Below are 16,296 nucleotides of genomic sequence, written 5' to 3' on the forward strand. Positions count from 1 at the left end.
AAATGATTGGTAACACTGGAAATCAGCACGGCTTCACGAAGGGTCGCTCCACCGAGGATGCCGTAAATGCACTAACAAAAGCAACAAGGGAAATAGATGGAAAATATATCATAATTATTTTTGCCGACATCAGTGGAGCGTTCGACAACTTATGGTGGCCGCACCTTTTCTCCACACTATACAAAATGAATTGTCCCGTGACCATAATCCAAATCCTGGAGAGCTATTTCAAAGACAGGAAAGTTAAATTAAATTTAAATGGCGAAACTGTGTCCAAAATGTCAACAAAAGGATGCCCACAAGGATCAGTGTTGGGACCACATTTGTGGAATATAAACCTCGAGCCCTGATTGAGACTATTAGGAAGGAACAATAATGTCGATAGAGTCATAGCCTATGCAGACGATGTTGCCTTCATTTGTTCGGGAAACACGAGAGCTCAGTTGGAGAGAAAAGCAAATAACGCTCTAAATGAACTAAACGGATGGTGCCGTAATGCTAAACTTGAGATATCGGCTGCTAAAACAAAGTATCTGATCGTCAAAGGTCGCCTCAGCAGAAATCCAACAATCAGAATATCAGGGAAATCTATACAGCGAGCAAATGCAGTAGAATATCTGGGAGTAACATTGGAAGAGGGGCTAAAATTTGGAGCTCATATACAATCTATTACAAGTAAAGGGGAGCTAGCCATGAATAAACTGACAAGGTTGGCCTCCCAGAATTTTAATCTACATCCTAGCATTATACAATCTTACATTAAATCCATATATGCACAAATAGTAACATATGCGGCTTCAACGTGGGTAGATGGCCTAAACAACAAAAAAAATTTAAGGACACTAAGAGGCTCACAACGAAGGATACTTTTAAGAACGACAGGTGCCTTTGGTACAACATCGACTGAGGCGCTTCTGGCTGTAACAGGACACCTGCCAATGGATCTGGAAGCGAGATGGAGAGCCACTAAATACCATTTCAAGAAGGGCAATGAAAGAGACATAATAAGAACGATAGGGACCTTCCACCCGACACTCCAAGAAATTCACGACAAAATAACCACGGACTGGCAACGAGAATGGGAAAGAGCGAAAAATGGGAGAAGCACATACGAATTCATCCCGAACATAAGAGCCAAAATTCCTACTGGTGATCTCCCCATAAGAGGACTTATTCACCTGCTGACAGGCCATGGTCCTTATGGAGTTCACTTGCACCGAATTGGTAGCAGGCAAACAACAGTATGCGCCACATGTGGAGAGACAGAGGATACTCCAGAACATAAGGTCTTCTTCTGCCCGGCAGCTGGAGACTACATCAAGAATCAGAGGAAGGAACTACCAACGACGAATATCAAAATCCTTCTCTGTCAGCAACAAATAGACAAATTGAAATGCTTGACAAACGCAGTTTCCTTGGAGGAAATGAAACGGTTCAACTCACAGCTGCAGGCTTGACCTACTACACCTCTCATTACTCCCAGCCAGACTCAAGATAGAAGGGTGACGTAGAGAGCACCCACAGTAGTTCCCGGGGAGAAGAGCGATAAGGAGGATGTACCAGTAAATGCCCCCAGAAGGAAATTCTTCATGACATCTACAAGCAGAAGTGAAGCAGCCGAAAGAAGAAGATTTCGTCTCATGCGAATGCAAGGAGAAATACACAAGGACTACCTTCTGAGGGAGACAGCCTCAAAACAACACAACCCAAAATTCATAAAATTATCAAATAAAACCCCTCTGTAGATACACGTACTGGTACGCCAGTAAGAACATAGCACCGGAAATCCGGAGCTTCATAAACTCTTGTATTCATAATTTATACTCATAATAAGATAGTATCTTATTTTCGTATTATCATTGTTATTTTCATTAATGTTTTATTAAAAGTTATTTTATTTTACATTTACTAGTTATCTGATTGTAATCATACACGTTGCCATGAATTAGCTGAAGTGCACACATTTCGGCCTACACATACACAACATGGCGACGATCTTTTCTTTTCTTTTCTTTTATCTACAACTTCTGTTTTTCTCACTACAAATTGCAATACTCCACTATAGTGATGGAACTCGAGTGCTCTATACCTTGTCCACTTCCTCCTAAAGGAAACGGGATGGGACACCGAGGGCGGAACACCTAGCCTCTGGGGTGGAGCAAACGACGAAACAATACAAACTAAAATGGTCTTCAACTATCAACTCACCCTCTCTCGGTGGCTGGTCCAGGAGCCTAATCATACCTTTAAAAACCAACTATATTAAATAGAGCACTCGAGCCATACAAATCCTCAATTTCTTAGATTCTGGTACCACAGAATCCAATACTTACAGCCATACCAAACTTCAATATAAACTGCAAACACTTTCATACAGAATCTCAATCTCACGAAAAAATAATTGTGTACTGTAATATTGTGTCCATACACTATTTTATGTAATCATTTCATGTATGTAGTAATGTTAGTTTCTTGTATACTTTCAAATATTGTAATGGGAAATTTAATAAAGTGGTAGAGCAAAACAATAACGGGGGAACTGTAATTCGAGCAAAAGACGTCCCAGTTTATTCACAGAGGCACTGGAACAAAGCGTATGCCCTCGAATGCATACGGGTGGAGGTTTGGTAACATTCGGGGGTTCCCCCTTTATTGTAATGTATAATTTCTGCTAGCACTCTTCCCTTCTCTTTCTTTTATGTCCTAATAATCCACAAATAATGGAAATATATTGGTACAAAAGAACTTCCAAATCCCAGACACTAGCTATCACTTTCCAGACAGGAACTCAACAGTAAGGAATGCAGTGTCAGATGTTACCTAAGCTTTACTGGGTCACCAAAGGCTTAAACACGTAAACAGGTGTAACCCAGGAAGAAGTTGCAGGTGACTGACTCAGCATTGCTTAGCAAAATCCATCGCAATAAATATCTAGGACAATGGGGTTCATCATGCAGAATTATGATCAAGAAATCCAAGTAAAGGAGACTGAAGTCTGAGCATTCAGACTAGTATCACAAACGGACACCTCGTTTATTAACCAGTCCGTAGTTCGACATCTCGTTTATTAACCAGTCCGTAGTTCGACATCTCGTTTATTAACCAGTCCGTAGTTCGACATCTCGTTTATTAACCAGTCCGTAGTTCGACACCTCGAGGCAGCACCTCCATACAGTGAGAGTCAGGTATTTCTATTTAGCATGCTGATCCAATTTTAAAGGTTATAAAAGCCAAGTGTTGTGTTTGCCATACGGTGTGTATGTGTTACTTCTTTTGCATGTTACCATTAAGCTTTTCCATGAGCAGCGAATATGCATGAGCTATGCCACCCAGATTCGATCCCAGTTCCTTAGGGAACGTTACGCTGTAGCTTTTGGTGTATCAGCCTATAACGCAGAGACTTGTTTTTGTTGCAAATGATAGAGAATGATGGACAGCATGGCATAAAGAGGCATTATTTTAATAACTGTATTTGTATATATTATTATGTCTCTTTTCTCCATCTCCAGGCTAACCCAAAAGGCAGGAATGTTTAGTATTTACGTGAAACTAAAGAAGAGACAATCAACCGATTTTTTTATATTTTTCTTTTGTAACTGCAGCATGTTAAAAAGTCTTGCAACCCTTCAAAAATCCTATCTTTGCATCCTCTGGGACTACAGAGAAGTTCACAAAAAAAGTACCAAATGTCTTAAGACTTTTTAAAGTATCATAATGCTTTTTTAAAAAAAACATAAAAAAAGGAGTTTCCTGTGGATGTAGCACAATGCCATGAAGGCACATTTAGGGTATGTAGGGGTAGGCCGAGACACATTCTCGATCTCGGCCATTTTTGGAGGTGATGTGATCAGAACCACTCTCCAACTGCCTTTACCCCATGGGGCTGCCTACAGGTATCTATTGATTTGAGGCTTGGTGAGCCCCAGATATGCTTTGGGGGGGAGGGGAGGAGAAGGTCAGAACAATTCTGACCTTACATCATACATCATCCACCCCGGGAATTGAACCTGGGTCTCCTGCATGGAAACAGACACCCTACCCACCATGGCTCCCAGTATTATAATGCTGGAGGAGAATAATTAGTGAGTTAATTAATGTCATGAAAGGAATGTGATATTTGACTTGGTAACTAGCCTTTATTATTTTAAAATGGAATCGATTGCAAACACAGCATTTCCCAGCTGTGCAATGAGGTTTAGATGTTGCAAAACAATGATTTTTGCTGAAAATTGTTAATTAAAACTTGCATTTTCAGAAGGATGATCTAGAACTATTCATGAATCACTGGCATTGAGTATTGTTGCTTTCTCAAAAATGAGATGTTTGAAATATTACACATTTAAAAGATTCATCATCAAAATAATTCAATATGTTAAGAAACACAAAAACTTCATGCACAAAATTGAACATAAAATATCATAATAATTTTCAAAAAGAAAAAATTAATTTCTCATTCCAATCACACTAACATCAGATTTAAACATTATTTGAAAAGATGTAGAGATTATCAGTGCATTAAACTTTATCACCAATAAAAATAAATTTGTTATTTACATATCACAAAATCTGTGTCCATAACTGATTATAACTTTGCTAGTACAAGGTGGCCACTGCAGGATCATGATAAAATTCAAGTATAATTCCCGGTATCCAAGGCGTACTTTCCAGAAATTCAAGGGTACAAGCAAATGTTTCCTCTATTTCAATATTATGTATTACCACCTCTCACCACCCACACACATAAGCACACAAATATATTAACAATATAAAGCATAAATGAGATTCCAGTGTATCAAAACACTCTAATACAATTCAATATTTAAAATATTTTATTTCATATGTGAAGTTTACATTTTCCATTTCACATACTTAGACATGAAATACATCTACAAACATCAGTTGCAAATGTTACAGGATATACTAATCTATAAGAAATTATTAACTGTATAAGAATTTCAAACTGAAATTTACCTAATCAAGTTAAAGGGTAAAAATGTTTTCAATATAATTATTCAAGCATTGATTGGTTGATTTATTTTACTTCACATTTCTGCCACGTTTTGCTAACTGCAAATATGAGGATGAGTAATGATATAATTAAATTGATGATGGGATACTCACAAAGAACATCCATTCACAGGCTGGGATTCAAACCTGGGACCAGGGTTGTTAAAGGTCCAGGATCCCATAAAATCTATTGGGTTTTACTGCAGGACTGGAATTTTTTTCTCTCCCACAATTTAAATTTGGTCCAAGTTGCATATTGTTTCATTGAAATGAGGTTCCTGGAATGTATTTTAATTGATTCTGAAAAAGGTTCCTGGACTGTATCTAAATTCATGCAGGAAATAATGTTTCTAGACCGAATTTAAATTCTTCCGGAAAAAAGGTTTCTGGACCGAATTTCAATTCATCCCAAACAAAGGTTCCTTAACAGTATTTAAATTGATCTGGTAAAAAGGTTCCTGGACCAAATTGAAATGCTTTAATTATTAAAAGGTTTTACAATGTCTAGAAGTCATTTTCATTTGCCGATTTTCTCTCCTAGACTGGGATTCAATTTATTTACAATTCCTGGACCAGGGTTGATGGATTAAAAGTTACCTTCTAAAAATGTCAGCGAGTACGGTATACATTGGAATGCCACACTGCGGTTGTAGAAACCGTATTGAAGGAAAACAATCAAAATTCTGTTGCTCTCTCATCATCCACGTTCAAAAACCTCCCTTGTCGAAGTGTTACAGAACCCGTCACATGTTGCTCAGACATCCGAATCCAGGAACCGCAACCAATAGGAGCTATCGATGAGGTAACGTGAGGCTGCAGCTATCACAGCAGGGATGGGCAGTGTTTCTACATCAAGGGAAATTGTCCTTTATGCAAGAAAATTCGGAGTAAATGGCGCTGTTCATTGCCAAAGTTTTCCGGTGTTGACTCCACCCCTGTCATGTCCCTAAAGAATTTTGTTCGTCACTTGGTTGCCCTAAGATTTACATTGCAGTGCAATGGCATGGCTATTCAAACGTTCTTTTCAACGAAGGTAACAAGCAAGCGAACGAAAACAAGTGTGCACAAGTAGTGACTCAAGAGGTCTCAACCAAGAGAAGGAATACATTTAAGAGAATGGGGCTACATGGAGATGGGTAACATGACTGCAGATTTTGCATTTTGTCCATTGCTGCCATTATACGCAGCCTTGTTCCTTAGATTATCGAAACAGCCAGCATCTGGATCAGTCTTTCATGCTCACAAGTGGATAAATATTTTTATAAATATCTTTTCTCGCACAAGTTAAAATTCGATCCAAGTTGCATATTGTTTCATCTCAATATGGAATTTGGACCCTATTTAAATTGATCCTGGAAAAAAAGGTTCCTGGACCATATTTAACTTGATCCTGGAAGAAAGCTTCTTCGACCGAATATAAATAGATTCAGAAAAAAGGTTCCTGGACAGTATTTAAATTGATTCAGAAAAAAAGGTTCCTAGACTGTATTTAAATTCATCCGGAAAAAAGGATCCTGGACAGAATTGAAATACTTCACAGATAAAATGGTTCTCTACGGTCCAGAACCTATTTACGCTTGCTGATTTTCTCTCCTGGACCGGAATTGAATTTACCTAAAATGTCTGGATGTTTAACAACCTTGCCTTGGACCTCTAGCATCATAGTGCACTGTGCTAACCACTCTGTCATGGACATTGGTATCACAAGTAAATATTGCATGGTGAGGGAGATCAGTCTGTTGATCAAACTTGAATAATACGAGTGATAATAATTATCATGAATTAATAAAAATGCATCAAAATAGGGAAGCTTTAACACCAGTTACTCCTACTTGTGATGAAGCTTCTTTCTTTGCTTGGTACTTGGGCCAAAAAAAATTTGTTAAGCTATGGTTTGCTATTTAAAAAAAAAACATCCTGTTATGAATGGTTACTTTCTTACAACTCTATCAAATGCGGTTTGCACAGTGCCATTAGAATGGATGGTTGAGATCTCAATTAATAAAATGGTGGCACCATAGTTGTAGACATGAAGTATAGATTTGTATGATATAGAGCTGTGGATCCCATCCCAAATGACATATGCACAGAATGACAAGAATTTCCAGAGATTTATACTCAGAAACACTCACTGCGCCAAACCACCATTCCCTGTGTGCAAATGGTTTTTATGGTCCTATTCTATTCTATTCTATTCTATTCTTCACATGTTTAGTAAGTATATACATTTATGGGTATAATACTTGTCATATTTTAAACAATGAAAAGTTTTTTCTTTTGTGTGTACTCTTGTGTGTACATTAAGGTGTTGTTTTCAGGGCAAAATCTTTGTTGCAAATTGTACACATAAAAGGTTTTCCATTTGTGTGTGCCCTCCTATGTTTATTAAAAGAGTCTTTGTAGGAAAATTCTTTGATGCAAATATAACATTTAAAATGTTTCTTTCTTGCGTGTATTCTCATGTATCTATTAAGGTTGTGTTATTTTTGGCAAAATCTTTGTTGCAAATTGAACACTTAAAAAGTTTTTATTTTGTGTGTGTCCTCATATGTATATTAAGCAAGTCCTTGCGCGAAAACTCTTTGCTACAAATACAACAATTAAAAGGTTTCTCTCTTGTGTGTACCTTCATGTGTTTATTAAGGTGATCTTTTCGGGCAAAATCTTTGTTGCAAATTGTACACTTAAAAGGTTTTTCTTTTGTGTGTGTCCTCACATGTGTGTTAAGTGAGACTTTGTAGGAAAACTCTTTGCTACAAATAGAACAATTAAAAGGTTTCTCTTTTATGTGTACTGTAATGTGTATATTAAGAGAATCTTTTCGGGCAAAATCTTTGTTGCAAATTGTACACTTAAAAGGTTTTTCATTTGTGTGTGTCCTCATATGTGTATTATGTGAGACTTTGTAGGAAAACTCTTTGCTACAAATAGAACAATTAAAAGGTTTCTCTTTTGTGTGTACTGTAATGTGTATATTAAGATAATTTTTTTGGGCAAAATCTTTATTGCAAATTGCACACTTAAAAGGTTTTTCTTTTGTGTGTATTCTCATGTGTCTATAGAGGTGTGGTTTTTGGGCAAAATCTTTGTTGCAAATTGCACACTTAAAAGGTTTTTCTTTTGTGTGTATTCTCAGGTGTATATTAAGGTGACGTTTTTGGACAAAATCTTTGTTGCAAATAGTACACTTAAAAGGATTTTCTTTTGTGTGTGTCCTCATATGCATATTAAGCGGTTCCTTGCACGAAAACACTTTGCTGCAAATAGAACAATTAAAAGGTTTCTCTTTTGGGTGTATTCTCATGTGACTACTAAGGTTATGTTTTTGGGCAAAATCTTCGTTGCAAATTGCACACTTAAAAGGTTTTTCTATTGTGTGTGTTCTCCTATGTATTTTAAGGTAATATTTATGTGCAATTTTTTTTTCGCAAATTGTGCAATTGATAGGCTTTTCTTGGCTGTGAACTCTCCCATGCATCTGAAGATCTCCTTCATATGCAAAATTATTTTTGCAAATTGGACACTTAAAAGTTTTCTTCTTTCTCATATGTCTATTAAGGCCATGTTCATATTCAAAATGTTTCTTGCATATTGAACAATTGAAAGGCTTCTCTCTTGTATGAACCCTTATATGTTTTTTCAAATGTTCTTCTTTGAAGAAACTTTTGGTGCACAAGGAACAAATATATTGCTTTCTTCTGTTATCACCCTTGTCATCTTCAATATATCCCTTGGTTCTAGACGATTTTGAAGTTTCAGCCTTTACTATCCCTTCTTCACTTAGATATTCTGGATTATTTTTTGGTTGCTCTTGTTCACTCATTTTTCCTGCAGATATTGGTAAATGGGTAAATAACTTTGGAACATCTTGGACCTGTCCTTCCATATAGCTCTTGTTCAAGCATCTGAAAAAAAAATGAACATACAAATGTAGGTGTGCTTCTAAAATAATTTCTAATATCTGCAGTACAGAAGACTTTAAGGGAGTAGCATTTAGTTGTCTGTGCTAAAAGAAATGAGACTGTACTTTAATAATTGCTTACCTCAGATGCCAAGATAACATTACTGTGACTTTCACTCCTTTTACTATCACCAATACTAACTTCATTAAATTCTTCAATGTGAACAACTATAGATTGTAGTCACAAGATAAACTGATTTATCTACTTGCTAATTTCAGGAGTAGGCATTAAACATGCAACACAACAAGTCTAATATTACTGTACTACATAACAGTAAACTATAAATATCAGCACCATGTGAAAATGAGGGATAAACGCTGATACCAACTTTTTAAAATTTCTTGACATTAAGAAGATAATTTTCAATAAATTTGTTTGTATAAATGTTCAAAATGTAACATGCAAAAAATTTCCAAATATTACAGGACAGCTGTTCTTATATCCGGTGCAAGAACTGCCTTTATGGCAGTGATCCTCTGTTGCCACATTTCCCTACGAAGGAACTCACAGTCAAACAACCAATTAGGCCTAGTGTTTGGAAGCAATGATGTTCAAAATCACCGTCCGCAAATCAACCAGTAGGGAAACAGGATTTTGTCAAAATAACTGTTCTGCACTGTGGTTGCACATCAGTTGCTGTAATTGCTTTATAATAATATGTGACACCAAGGGATGAAGTTTCCTTATTTGCCTTGTACTTTGGATCAGGAAAAGCCATGAGCAATTGTTTGCTCTGTTAAAAAACCTGCATCATGGAAAAAAGGTTTTCCATCTTACAGCTACTGCCAACATGCTTTAACTGTGCCATTTGAAAGCATGGGTGGGATTTCTATTGGGTAACTGCAGTGTGGTATTAAGAAATTTCCAGAGGAGGGGTGGAATTCTACTGACTGTCTAGAGACAGCATATATATCCTATATAGCTATAAACACACACATACATATATACATATGAATCAAAAATTTTCTACCCCCATAAAATAGCACCTAAGATACTTTGCTAAATTACGGCTACATTTGCAAAACCAAAAAAATTACTCATTTACTTGCATCTCAGGTTTTTTTGTGTGTTTTTTTCACTTATTTTTACTTCAAAATGTGAATTATTTGTCTAAAATAGTGAACAGAACGTGTTTAAGAAGCACGGATCCATTAATTTGCACTGATAATATTGCAATCAAAATATACTCTAATATACTTTAATATTCATATCCATATACATATCCTATAGTGAACCATCATTAGTTGAATTCTCCTGTCAGAAAAACAATAAACATAGTTGTGTGGTAAACTTCTATTTCTTGCATTAATTTTGTTGTACAGTGTGTCCGAGAAAAAAATATACCAATAAAGAATTTAAATAACTCAACAATCGTTAACGATACAAATGTCAAATAACATTTGTTTGGAAGAGGGAAGAAAGGAATTTTTTTTACCAGCAGAAGGGAAAAAATTGTAACATAATTAAGCGCATCCGCAGCTTTGTTTGTGAGTAGTCTGTACAATGGCGCCATTTACTGTTCGTCAGAAAGTGAGTGCTGCTTTTGGTTTGCAGAATTGAAGTCTCCTGTAATGGTACAAAGAATATTCCGGTAACAATATGGACAGGAAGCACCAGAATGTCATTACATTGTTAAATGGCATAAACAATTGCTGGAAACAGGGTTTTTGTTGAGGAAGAAAGGTAGTGGTCGGAAGCGTGTGAGCGAGGATAAAGTGGTTGCAGTTCAGGAAGCTTTCCAGAGAAGCTCGCATAAATCTGTGAGACATGCTAGTTCTCAACTTCAAATTCCACGTTCTACTGTGCATGATATCGTACATAAGGTTAAGGCTTAGAGCTTACAAGTTACAGCTTGTTCAGAAACTAAAGTGCAGTGATAAACCTGCTAGGTTTGATTATGCTAGTGAAGTGCTATCATGCATTGATGATGACAATGAATTCCTGACACAAGTAACGTTTTCAGATGAGGCTACCTTCCACATTTCCGGAAAAGTGCATAGACATAACTGTAGAATATGGGGTAAGCAGAATCCCCATGGAGTTGTTGAACATGAACACGACAGCCCCAAGTTGAATGTGTGGTGTGGTTTGACACGAGATTCCGTAATTGGGTCCTTTTTTGTTTTTAGGAAGCTACAGGTACAGGTGCAAGTTACCTGCAAATGTTGCAACAGTATGCTGTACCTCGTATACCTCATGGGTACATATTTCAGCAGGATGGGGCACCCCACATTATGCCCATTCTGTTACTAACTTCCTTAATAACATTTTTGCTGGTAATTGGATTGGGAGGGGTGGACCCATTAAATGGCCACCACGGTCACCAGACTTGACTCCTTTGGGGTTATGTGAAGACTATGGTTTACCAAACACCTGTGCAAGACCTCAATGATCTCCGTGAAAGAATTATCGATGCATGTGGCTCCGTCACTCATCAAATGTTGAAGAACACTTGAATGGAGTTTGAGTACTGCCTTGATGTTTGTCGCACCACCAAAGGAGCACACATTGAGAGCTACTAAGGTGAATTTTTTTTCTTGTTCTTTGGTTAAAAAAAAAATCTATGATTTTCTCTTCCAAATAAACGTTATTTGACATTTCAGTCGTTAACGATTCTTGAGTTATTTAAATTCTTTATTGGTATATTTTTTCTCAGACACACTGTACATATCAATAATTTGCAGTTTTATATAATATTATCTTTTTTCGATTGAGCATATTCTAGATTTGCATGTCAAATACTGATTATGTTATCAACCACAAATTTATTTGTATGTGTGTGACATGTATATTTGTAGCTGTAACTTTTGAATGTAATTAGCAGAGACCTATAATTGGGCAGCTAAATGCCTGTTGATCCCCCCCCAACTTAAATAAATAAGAAAAATAACAGTTCCATTAGCTTGTTAATTCTGAAAATTCGTTAGGAGGGTCACCAAGTTACACATAATTAGGCCAGGTCTCCTTGAATACAAAACATAAGTGATTACCAGTACTGTATATATAATGTCCATCATTGTATATATAATTTCATGATCAATTGTTGTTACAGAACTGAATGAATTCATTTTTGATTCTTCTGTATTTTTAGTGATGACATTTTACAAATGTGTTTAACTTGCAAAATTGCAAAACTACCAACTTGACAACGCATGCTGAAACCGAAAAATATTTCCAACAAAGGATACAACCTTCCGACTCGCCAATTATTATAGATTATGTATGTGTAACTTCATCACTATATACAAGGTCAGACAATTAAGTAATGGGACAGATTTATATTGTGAAAAGGAAACAAAATAATTGAACATTGCTTGTTTATTACTAAAAGTACATCCCTCCTGTATCAATACAGCAATTGGCACAGTTGGCCAACATCTGCAAGTCTTCATGTGGTATGACTTGAAGATTGGACATCACAACCTGTTGTCTGGTCTTGTGTTCATCAAAAGTGTGTAATTTCAGCAGGAGCTTCACTTTCGGGAACGGGGAATAATCACAGGGGGATAAATCTGGGGAGTAAAGTCGATGATTCAACACATTCACTTGTTTTTGGACTAGGAATGTATAGACAACCACTGCTCTGTTGGAACGTGCATTATCGTGGAGCAGGAACCAACTGCCCGGTTCAGGATACTGAGGTCTGATACCTTCATGTTCTCTTCCATATTCATTCCGAGCACTACGATAGTAACAACTAATTACACTTTCACCCTCTGGAACAATTTCATGATGAATAATGTCTTTGCTATCATTAAAAAAAACATTGTCTTCACCCTTGGCTATGAGAGCTGCATTTCCTTGCCTCTTGGTAAATTTAGTGACTTCCATTCAGCGATTTGTTAGTTCGTACAAGGTCCATAGTAAAAATGCTCTGTTTTGTCCTCCACAACAATAGAATTCAAGAAATGTTTATTCCCGCAAGCAGTTTTCAGAATGTTCTTCATGAAACTTGATGTTCACTCCATGCTCCATAGCTATTATGTGATGACATCCTTGCACCTCCTTCACGACATGGCGGCATAATTCCCAGCATGCCTATCTCAAGTTCATGAGGTGTTGCCAGGTTGTGGATTATGGACCACAGTCTCATTACTTTATTGTCGGACCTCGTACATCAAGCTACAGCCGTGCAATTTTTTCTTTTGTTAAATTTTTCACGGGCAACCAACAATCAAAAGGAACTTGCCTCTTTACTACTACTGCCTTCTTGTGTAGATGCACTTGCAAAATTTTCAGAACCGATCCTTTGATCAACACAGTCTTCAATGCCACCAGCTTTATCTGTTTTCGTTCATTTTGAAGGCAGATTCCAGACATTGCAGAGTCTGGAACTCATAATGCTCAGTTTCTTACTAACATTCTAGCTTCACAAAGAAACCTAGCTCATTGCTCTAAAAAAAAAAAGCACACTTATCTTTAAAAAATGACTTTGTAAAGGACTATCATGCTCGCATCAAAAATTCCATGTAGGCTATCTTCATGCACTACTGTTCAAGTACTTGGCACTCATACAAATACAGACGTTGTGTGGTGACAAGTTCGAGTCACGTGACAACTCATTTGCAACTTTCACATTCCTGCCAAATTCCGTAGACAAAGAAAACGGAAATGGGGAGATGCTCTTCAACTTCTTTGACAGTTTTAGGAAAATAACAGCCCTTGAGGCCACATCTGCATTCGCCAAAATTGGATATTCCAGCTGTCTGACAGAAAATGTTGCAATTTAATGGCAAAGTGGGGGAAAAAAATAAATTGCAAAATAATTTGTTGTTTCCCCCCAAATATAATTTCCCCAGGGATAAAATTTAACAAGCAGAGGGCAACATCTTAGCCAAAACTTGAACAAAGGAAAGGCTTATCTTTTTGTGTATTCTCACATGTTCCCTAAGGTAATCTTTACAGGCAAAATTTCTGTTGAAAATTAAAATATTTCTCTTTTGTATGTGCCTTCCTATGTATTGGGTTGATGAAAAAATAATGGCCATATTGTTTTGCTTTGTGTTTTGCAAATAATTTTTCCTTATATAAAGGGTGGGCACAAAGTCACTTTCCCCAAAACAAGTAAGGAAAGAAAAGAAATAAGCGAGGTATCACCGAGCATCTTTTTTGTACTAGGACTGGCACTACTGTGTCTCTAGGACTGGTAACCATGTTTTCGTATGTGTTTTGTTTACTGTTTGTTGAAGAGAGTTGTTTACTGAGTGAAGTTGTTATCTTGCATTGCAGGTGTTGAGATGAATCGCAAATTAACAAAGGAACAATGTATTTTCATGCTACAAGCTTGGTGGAAACACAACAAAAACACAAATGTGGTGACAGCAGAATTCAGGAGGAGTTCCAGGTGTGAAACCACCATCACGTTAAGCCATGAGAAACCTGAACCAACAATTTGAGGCTACAGGTTCTGTGAATGATCTACAGCGAAGCTGACGACCCCGAAGTGTACGAAATGAAGAAAACACTGCACAGACTTGTGTGTCCAGCCCAAAGAAGTCTACCAGAAGGCACGCAGGGGACCTGGGAATGTCACGTACCTCTGTAAGGAACATGTTAAAGGATTTGAAGATGAAACCTTACCGGCCAAAGCTTCTGCACGCGTTACATGAATGTGATCCGGACCGACGTGTTGAGTTCTGTGAGTGGTGTCTCATTCGGAAGGAAGCTCACAGAGACTTCTGGAAATGAATTTTGTGGACAGATGAGGCCTCATTCAAGATGAACGGTCACGTAAACAGACACAATTGTGTTATTGGAGTGATACCAATCCACACGAAATTATATGACGGAAGAGTTAAACGTCCCTGGTGTCACTGTTTGGGGTGGTATTTGGAGTGGTGGTGTCATAGGACCATTCTTTTTTGAAGGAACTGTTACTGGTGACACATACCTTTAGATGTTGCAGGACGTTGTGATTCAAGAACTTGTCAATAACCCTCGTTTCGAAAACATTCCTTTCATGTGGCAACACGATGGAGCACTGCCTCATTTTAGTGTTGTTGTGAGGGAGTTCTTGGATCAATATTTCGATGAATGGATTGGTTGTCGTGATACCACAGATTGGCCACCATGTTCATGTGACCTCACACCATGCGACTTCTCCATGTGGGGTATTGTCAAAGACGAAGTGTTTTCCGAGAAACCGCAGGATTTGGTTCACTTGCAACAGCTAATCGAACAATCGTTCAAGAGATTGGATGACAATCCTGAATTGTGTCATGATATTTGCAAATCAGTGCTGAAGAGATGTACCTTGTGCATTAAACATGGTGGGGGACAGTTTGAACAGTATTTGAAGTAGAAACGACACTTTGAAGTACAATAAAGATTGTCAAGTCACCTAGGTTCTTTTATTTGATTTCTTCATTTATTGGGGAAAGCGACTTTGTGCCCACCCTGTATATCTCACTGATTATATTGCATTTTAAAGCTTATTTATTGCTTGATCGATCTGCCATAAAATAATATTCCTAATGCTTGATTTACCTCAATTCTAGGTAATACTTGTCTGCATGGTGACTGTTTTACTGGTCTGCTGCCGAAGACATCCACTACAACTATCTGAATCCAAGAGCCACCATCACAGCAGAGAAGTATTGTCAAGAAATCACTTAAATGAACCGGAAACTTCAATCTCTGTGAAATATTTCTCTCGTAGGAAGTTTGCGAGATGCTTGGGGAAGTGTTACTTGGTTGGCAGGAGGTCCGGTAAGTATTGTGGGTGAGGCAGAGTTTTGATAGTACAATTCCTTCTGTTTCTGCAGGGTTGGTTGTGCGATGTGCGGCCGTCGGTTATGAAGTTGGTTATGTAAGGAGTGAAAGTCCTCAAGAGAGAAACATTCCTCCCTTGTTATATACAGGCACAGGGCCGCATTTACGCACATGCTATCTAGGCTGCAACCTATGGGACTGCACCACAAAGAGGCCCACACCACAAGAAAAAAACTTTAAAAAATTTAATTTTGAATAGACTAAAATAAAAAAAATTCTTTGTTTTAATACTGTGATAATCCTGTCATAAACGTAAAAGACGTCGATGCAGTTATTTTGTGTGTTATGTGGGCTAATTCAGCTGATCTCTTCTGTGGACAGCTCATATGAGTTGAGCCAGCATTCAGGAATCTCGATCGCTTGGCGTGGTGTGGGAACACTGGCGCTGTCTAAAAATAGATCAGTCGCTGTGCTGTATTCATGTTGACATGCACGCCATGTATGAATAATTTGTATTGTGCTTTTAACCTTCCTCTATTGCGTGTTTTGGTGGTAGGCCTACTGTTTCAATTTGTTATTAACACATTTTCATAACAACAAAGTAAAGCTATCACTG

At 37.5% G+C, this 16,296-nt stretch overlaps 1 protein-coding gene across 1 annotated transcript in view; it reads right to left on the reverse strand.

Moving 5' to 3' along the window:
* Nucleotides 1-6,803: 6,803 nt before the first annotated feature.
* LOC145999323 (uncharacterized) overlaps nucleotides 6,804-16,296 on the reverse strand; it is a 134,470-nt gene continuing 124,977 nt past the window's right edge. The window contains exons 4-5 of the mRNA XM_083136265.1: nucleotides 8,633-8,912; nucleotides 6,804-6,869 (exon numbers count right to left, since the gene is read on the reverse strand). Coding sequence (XP_082992391.1) covers nucleotides 6,804-6,869; nucleotides 8,633-8,912 — 346 coding nt within the window. The remainder of the gene's footprint in view (nucleotides 6,870-8,632; nucleotides 8,913-16,296) is intronic.

The sequence above is a fragment of the Lepisma saccharinum genome, chromosome 15, assembly GCF_977018435.1.
Source record: "Lepisma saccharinum chromosome 15, izLepSacc3.1, whole genome shotgun sequence".
Lineage (NCBI taxonomy): Eukaryota > Metazoa > Arthropoda > Insecta > Zygentoma > Lepismatidae > Lepisma > Lepisma saccharinum.